The following is an 8,542-nucleotide window of genomic DNA, read 5'->3' as shown; positions in this document are numbered from 1 at the left end:
AAAAAACTACCCCGTTGTAGCCTTTTGGGCCTGTCAAGTTCACGTCAAGCAAGTATGACCCATACCGGAAACTGGACGTTTTGTTACACAATAAAAGCACGCAAACATCACTTGATTTGAGCCTTGTTCGTGTTTTCTACTCATGATATCAATCCTGTTATGTTTATAATACTTTAATGGATGCTATTACGTGTGTTAAATGTATTAGTGAGCGCTTATAAATTTGGCACTCAACCGGATGAGGCGATGATGTGTTCGACTTGACAGGATCAGGAAGGCAGGACTGTCGGTCCAAATCAGCGTCGACTTGGAGGATCTCAGCCGGGCGACACGCACACACCTCCCCGACACAAACTTGTTTAAACCTCCTTAAAAGTTCCCCAGCGAGTTGAAAATGCTGTGCGGCGCACAGAGAGCGGCGTGTCTCTCCATTCTGGTGTACTTGGCCGCCTGCAGCGCTCCCCTGGTTCTGTTTGACGACATCGTGGTGGAGAAGACGTTCGAACCCGAGCAGTGCGTCCGCGCCGTCCAGGTGGGCGACTATGTCCGCTACCACTACAACGGAGTCTTCCCAGACGGCAAGAAGTTCGACTCCAGGTAAGACTGACACCTTCGGCGGTGTCACGTTAGGACTGAGCCGGGTTCTGGTTCGGTTCCTTAGGAGTCCGGAGAGCCACGCATGCAAACGGAGTGAGCGGTTAGAACCTCCGGAACCTTTTTCCAACAAACTCCACTCGCATCTCCAACGACGTACACAACTATAAAGTCTTATTTGGGGGTTTATGCTTTAAAATTCAATGTTTGGAACCACATTTGGTGCATTTATAGCAGTTAAATCAAAGTTTCTTTAACTGGGGACCCCTAGGGGACACACAGAGGCACTGCAGGGTGTTGGGGATATTTATTTAAAGGCCTACTGAAATGAGATTTTCTTATTTAAACGGGGATGTCAGGTCCATTCTATGTGTCATATTTGATCATTTCGCGATATTGCCATATTTTTGCTGAAAATATTTAGTAGAGAACATTGATGATAACGTTTGCAACTTTTGGTCGCCAATGAAATCGCCTTGCCTGTACCGGAAGTAGCAGACGATGTGCGCGTGACGTCACGGGTTGTGGAGCTCCTCACATTGTTCACAATCATGGCCACCAGCAGCGAGAACGATTCGGACCGAGAAAGCGGACAATTTCCCCATTGATTTAAGCAAGGGTGAAAGATTCGTGGATGAGGATAGTGAGAGTGCAGGACTAGAACAGGGGTGTCAAACTCAAATACACAGTGGGCCAAAATTGAAAACCGAACCAAGCCGCGGGCCGAGGTTGAACAAATTAATCATTTAATAGCGACCCAAACAAGTTTTTCATTGAATATTGAACAAGCAAGGCTTATATAACTTTATAGTGACATACAAAATTGAGTTTAAAATAATAATAATAATAATAATAAAATATCGATGGCATATCAAATCAAATTTAAATAAAAATTTAATCCCTCTTTTGTATTTGCAGCCTTTTGAGGTAAATATTAACATTAACTTTTTCTAGAGGCTAATACATTTGAAAATAAATAATGAATAAATCAACCATTCAGGCCTTTTTACTGCTCGGTTAATGTCGGGGCTCAGGTGGGTGGGGTTAGGGGGGCGGGTTTTGTTGGTAGCGGGGAGGGGGTGTATATTGTAGCGGTCCGGAAGAGTTAGTGCTGCAAGGGTGTCTGGGTATTTGTTCTGTTGCGTTTATGTTGTGTTAACAGTAACACAACATAAATGCAACAGAACAATTACCCAGAATTCCATGCATCCATGACTCTTACTGGCTATATTATACAACCCGCCAGCACCAAACCCCCCGTGCGTCGGTTGAAGTGGGCGGGCTTGAAGGCGCGGGGGTGTATAATATAGCCAGGATGAGTCATGGATGCAAAGGATTCTGGGTATTTGTTCTGTTGTGTTTATGTTGTGTTACGGTGCGGATGTTCTCCCGAAATGTGTTGGTCATTCTGGTTTTGTGTGGGTTCACAGTGTGGCGCTTATTTGTAACAGTGTTAAAGTTGTTTATATGGCCACCCTCAGTGTGACCTGTATGCTGTTGATCAAGTATGCCTTGCATTTACTTACATGTGCGTAGAAGCCACATATATTACGTGACTGGGCCGGCACGCTGTTTGTGAGGAGGAAAAACAGACTTGACGACAGGTTGTAGGGGACGCTAAAGGCAGTGGCCTTAAGGCACACCCCCAATATTGTTGTCCGGGTGGAATTCGGGAAAATGGTCGCACCGGGAGATTTTCGGGAGGGGCACTGAAATTCGAGAGTCTCCCGGGAAATCGGTGAATGCGGTGTTACTGCGGCACCGCTGTATAACACCGGCGGGCCAGCTCTAATGTTAATTTGATATTGCCTCAAGGGCCAAATTAAATTACATGGCGGTCCAGATTTGGCCCGCGGGCCAGAGTGTGACACCTTATGGACTAGAAGAAGAAGAAAAAAAGACTAGGGCAGTAGGAGCGATTCAGATGTTATTAGACACATTTACTAGGATAATCCTGGAAAATCTCTTATCTGCTTATTGTGTTACTAGTGTTTTAGTGAGATTATATAGTCATACCTGAAAGTCGGAGGGGTGTGGTGACCCTCAGTGTCTTTGAAGGAAGCCATGGAGAAGCCAAGAAAGTCGCAGCTAGCTGCCTCTTTGAACGACACAAGCTCCGCTCATGTCTCCGGTAAGAGCTGACTTTATTACCACAATTTTCTCACCGAAACCTGCCGGTTGACATGTGGTAGAGAAACATGTTCACTTGACCGCTCTGTTCCATATTAAAGTTTTACAACAAACAAAGAAACACCGGCTGTGTTTGTGTTGCTACAGCCGACTGCAATACACCGCTTCCCACCAACATCTTTGTTCTTTGACGTCTCCATTATTAATTGAACAAATTGCAAAAGATTCAGCAACACAGATGTCCAGAATACTGTGTAATTATTCTATAAAAACAGACTACTTTTAGCCGTGATCGGTGCTGGGAGAACATGTCCGCCACCACCGGTGACGTCACGCGCAGCGTCAGCATACCGCGACGTTTTCAACAAGAAACTCCGCGGGAAATTTAAAATAGCAATTTAGTAAACTAAACCAGCCGTATCGGCATGTGTTGCAATGTTAATATTTCATCATTGATATATAAACTATCAGACTGCATGGTCAGTAGTCGTGGGTTTCAGTAGGCCTTCAATAGTGTCTTCAACTGGGGACCCCTAGGGGGCACGCAGCGGTACTGCAGGGGGTTGGGATATATTTTTAAATATCATTTTTATATTGTTCCATTGATTTAACACACTTTAGTGTTGTTTTCACATGTCAGCACCAGCTAGCGATTAGCGGCGCTAGATACCATCTAGCGTTTAGCACACTAGATGCCGGCTAACGATGAGCGCCCTAGTATCAGCTAGCGATGAATGCCAGATAGCGATTAGCGGCCCTAGCTGCCAGTTGGCGATAAGCCGCACTGGATGCCAGCTAGCGATTAGTGGGCCTAGATGCCAGCGAGGGATTAGCGGCTATAACTGCCAGTTAGCTGTTAGCGCACTGCTTAACAGCTAGCGGTTAGTGGCCCCAGCTGCCAGTTAGCGATTAGCCCACTATTTACCAGATAGCGATTAACGGCTTTAGCTGCCAGATAGCGATTAGTGGATCTAGCTGCCGACTAGTGATTGGTGGCTCTACCTGCCAGTTAGCGGTTAGCGTACTACTGAACAGCTAGCGGTTAGTGGCCCCAGCTGCCAGTTAGCGATTAGCACACTATTTACCAGCTAGTGATTAGCGGCTTTAGCTGCAAACTAGCAATTAGCAGCCTTAGTGGCCCCAGGTGCTATTTTGCGACTAGTGCGCTAGTTCCCAGCTAGCGTTCAGCGCACTATTTTCCAACTAGCAATTAGCTGCACTGGATGCCAGCTAGCGATTAACGTACCTAGCTGCCAGCTAGTGATTAGCAGCCCTAACTGCCATTTAGCGGTTAGTGCACTACTTAACTGCTAGCAGTTAGTGGCCCCAGCTGCCAGTTAGCGATTAGCATATTTTTTACCAGCTAACGATTAGCGGCTTTAGCTGCAATCTAGCACTTACCAGCCTGAGTTGCTCGGGATTAGTGGCCCCAGCTGCTATTTTGAGACTAGTGCACTATAGTTCCCAGCTAGCATTTACTGCACTACTTGCCAACTGGCAAATAGTGGCCCCAGCTGCCAGTTAGCAAATAGCCGCACTGGATGCCAGCTAGCCATTAGTGGACCTATCTGCCAGGTAATGAGTAGCGACCCCAGTTGCCAGCTAGCAAGGACTGGCCCCAGCTGTCAGTTAGCAATTAGTGCTTTATTTACTAGCTAGTAATTAGCATCCCCAGTTGGTAGCTAGTAATTATTGGCCCAAGCTGCACTTTAATGATTAGTGCAGTAGTTCCCAGCTAGCGTTCAGAGCACTCGTTTCCGGTTAACAGTTAGCGGTCCTATTTGCCAGCTATCGATTAGCGGCATTGGCTGCTAGTTAGTGCTTAGCGCATTAGTTTTCAGCTAACGGTTAGTGGACCAAGCTGCTAGCTAATGCGTAGCGGCCCTAATTGTCAACTAGCAAGAACTGGACCCTAGCAATTAGCACACAATTTATCAGCTATCGATTACAGGCTTTAGCTGCAAGCTAGTGATTAGCAGTCTTAGTTGATAGCTCAAGATTAGTGGCCCCAGCTGCTATTTTGCGACTAGTGTGCTAGTTCCAAGCTAGCATTTAGCGCATTAGTTTCCAACCAGCAATTAGCAGCCGTAGTTGCCAGCTAGCGATTAGTGGCCTTAGCTGCTAGTTAGTGATTAGTGCATTAGTTTCCAACTAGCCATTAGTGGACCTATATGCCAGCTATTGAGTTGCAGCCATAGTTGCCAGTTAGCAAAATCTGTCCCCTAGCGATTAGCACACTATTTACCTGCTAGCGATTCGCCGGTTTCGCTGAAAGCTAGCGATTAGCAGCCCTAGTTGCTGGCTCCAGCTGCTAATTTGTGACCAGTGCGCTAGTTCCCATCCGCGCACTAGTTTCTAGTTTTTTTTACATTTTCCTGAGGGAAAATGTAGAAATTAGGGGGCCCTATTCGCCAGATAGCGATTAGCCGCCTTAGCTGCGAGATGGAATTAGCTGTCTTAGCTGCCAGTTAGCGCTCGCTGTTCGCTTGCGATTAGGGCACTAGCTGTCTGCTTGCAATTTGAAATTATTCCAAATTTGGTCATGAAAACTATCAATCAATCAATCAAAGATTATTTATATAGCCCTAAATCACTAGTGTCTCAAAGGGCTGCACAAACCACAACGACATCCTCGGTAGAGCCCACATACTACTACAACTAAGATGCACGTTCCAATCCAACAGCTGGTGTGTACTAAGTAAAGAACTTACAGTATACACACTTTGTAGGACTCACCAAAGGACAGGACTGACACATTCAACTTCAAGGCAAAGACTACTTCCTGACAAACAGGAGATGCATGCAAATGATGCTGACAAGTGTAAGAAAACAAGATGCTACAGTTCTAATCCACTCACTGTTAAATATTTAAGTAAAAAATAGATTTTATAATAAACAAAACATTTATGTCCAGTAGTGGAAATTGTAGCAGGGACAACAGATGATGTCATGAAGGCCGTAATTGTGTTTCCAGCTACGACCGAGGGAGCACCTACAACGTGTTTGTGGGCAAGCAGCAGCTGATCCAAGGCATGGACAAGGCGCTGGTGGGAATGTGCATCAACGAGAGGAGGCTGGTGAAGATCCCGCCGCACCTCGCCTACGGGAAGAAAGGATACGGTGCGTATATTATAGCCACACACTTAAGTCTTTGGACTTTATGTGCTGTTGGGGATCCACAGCCACACAAGCAAATAACCAGCAGTTACCACAGCCGTGGCTGTAGGCAACCTCCCCTGATTTTTTTTAAAAATTATCTTCATATGACAGCAGTAGAGCAGGGGTGTACAAAATTTTTCCACTTAGGGCCGCAGACTGAAAAATCAAAGCAAGCGGGGGCCATTTTGACATTTTTTTATTTTAAAAACCAATACAATATATGTTGTATAACCAATATACATTTAGGCCTCCACTCAAGCTTGACCAAAGAGTTTTGGTCAAAAAAATATAAAAAATGTGTCATTATTCAGTATTATTTTGTTTTATTATTATTCAAGTTTTATTCACAGAGTTTTAATAACTCCGGTTTGGATTTTACGCGCCTTCAAAGAACCCCTGTGCAAAGTTTCCTAAAAAATGTCATTTTTGCCTCTTTGAGCTGTAATTTTACCCCTTTAAAATGCTTCAAAGTGCAAGTTAAAGCTCTACTATGCAAAGCGAAAGCCATTTATCAACAACATCCAGAAACGCTGAGCTGTAATTTGACCCACTTAACATGCTTCAAAACTCACCAAATTTTACACACACATCAGGACTGGCAAAAATTGCCATCTAATAAAAGAACAAAACCCAAAAATCAAAATTGCGCTCTAGCGGCCCCTAGGAAAAAACACAGACAAAACTGCTTGTAACTTCTGTTTGGAATGTCGTAGAGACATGAAACAAAAAACCTCTATGTAGGTCTGACTAAGGCCAGGGCTTGGGTTGCAGGGGAAGCAGCCAAAGCGGGCCCGACCAACGCTGCTTGCAGCTTTAATGCTTTATTATTATTCAAGTTTTAAAGGACTACTGAAATGAGATTTTCTTGTTTAAAGTTAAAGTGCCAATGATTGTCACACACATACTAGATGTGGCGGAATTATTCTCTGCATTTGACCCATCACCCTTGATCACCCCCTGCAGTAGAGTTTTCAAAAACCCTACTTGCAATTAATGTCCCATCTCAATCCATGTATCATTTGTTCATTCGTTTTTCAAAATAAAAATTAATATTTTTTTTCCAATTGGTCTCCAGTCCCCTCCAAAAAAATATATAAAATCATAATTGTCAATTATGTGTCAGTCATTACGCTTTCCCTTTATAAACTGGAATTGAAAAACATAAAAAGATTTGTTTTGGATTTTATTTTGAAATATAATTTAAAAAAATTCAATTGAAAAACAAATCCTTGTTCTTTTTCAATGTCAAAGTGCAATTACTTGATTTACAAAAAAACACATTTTTATTTTATATTTCACATAACAAACAGAAATGGACCATTCACGGACACTTTTTTTGCCCTTATTGTTAAAAACACTTAATTGAGCCTTTAAAAAATAAAAGGGAATAAGATAAACATATTTCAACTCTTGAGTATAAAAATCTGCGTAAATATTTAATGTGTATCCTTCCAGGAAAGTATATTATGTATTTGTGGTTTTATTTATTTTTCCAAGTACTTTTTGAGCTCATTCAACGAGATGGTGATAATAACCACAATCCTGGTGACATCTAGTGATTAGCTGCATTAATTAACAGCTAGCGATTAGTGGCGCTAGCAATCAGCATGTTAGATGCCAGCTAACGATGACCGCACTACTTGCCAGCGAGAAAATTAATGGCCGAGTTGCCAATTAGCGATTACACTGCTCGATGCCAGCTAGCGATTAGCGAGTTAGTTGCCCGCTAACGATCAGCGGCCCCAGCTGCTAGTTAGTGATTAGTGGACTTAGCTTTCAGCTAATAATTAGCGGCTGTAACTGCCAGTTAGCTATTAGCACAGTGCTAAGTTAGCTAGCGATTAGTGGTCCTAGTGATTGGAATAGAATAGAAAGTACTTTATTGATCCCTGGGGGAAATTCAGCACCACAGTTCGGTCAAAATAGACAATAATAATAATAATAAATAATATATAACATATTATATATATATATATATATATAATACATATTAGCGGCCCTTAGTTGCTAGCTTGTGATTAATGGCTCCTGCTGCCAGTTAGCGATTAGTGCACTAGTTCCAACTGGCGTTTAGCGCACTATTTTCCAACTGGTAAGTAGCGGCCCTAGTTGCCAGATAGCGATTAAATACCAGCGAGTAATTAGCGGCTCTAACTGCTAGTTAGCAATTATGGCACTAACAACAGCTAGCGGTTAGTGGTCCTAGCTGCCAACAAGTGATTAATAGCCCTAGCTGCCAGTTAGCGATTATTGCAGTAGTTCCCAGCTAACGTTCAGCACACTTGTTGCCAGTTAACAATTATCCAACCAAGTTGCAAGGTAGTGATTAGCGGCCATAGCTGCCAGTTAGTGATTAGCGCATGAGTTTCCAGCTAGCGATTAGTGGACTTAGGTGCCAGCGAGCGATTATCAGCCATAGTTGCCACCTAGTCGGGAGCTAACAATAAGCGGCCCGAGTGATCGTTTTGGTGACATGAAAATTTCATCATGGCAAATATTAACTACGTCATTTTGTGTGTGTTAATATATATTAACTGTTTTTCTATCAATTAATATATTTTTCGCAACATTAAAAATAAGCAGATTAAGATAACTTGTCATATTTGGTTGTATTATCACATTTCCGAGTCTTATTTGCAAGTATGACAATAAGTTTCAG

The 8,542-nt window shown here is 43.1% G+C and overlaps 1 protein-coding gene across 1 annotated transcript in view; it reads left to right on the top strand.

Moving 5' to 3' along the window:
• Positions 1-265: 265 nt before the first annotated feature.
• fkbp9 (FKBP prolyl isomerase 9) overlaps positions 266-8,542 on the top strand; it is a 33,695-nt gene continuing 25,418 nt past the window's right edge. The window contains exons 1-2 of the mRNA XM_061897136.1: positions 266-597; positions 5,699-5,844. Of these exons, the coding sequence (XP_061753120.1) occupies positions 395-597; positions 5,699-5,844 (349 nt within the window). The 5' untranslated portion in view covers positions 266-394. The remainder of the gene's footprint in view (positions 598-5,698; positions 5,845-8,542) is intronic.

Source organism: Nerophis ophidion, linkage group LG04, assembly GCF_033978795.1.
Source record: "Nerophis ophidion isolate RoL-2023_Sa linkage group LG04, RoL_Noph_v1.0, whole genome shotgun sequence".
NCBI lineage: Eukaryota > Metazoa > Chordata > Actinopteri > Syngnathiformes > Syngnathidae > Nerophis > Nerophis ophidion.
Note: the sequence above shows the minus strand (reverse complement) of the source record. Positions and strands in the feature narration are given on the sequence as shown.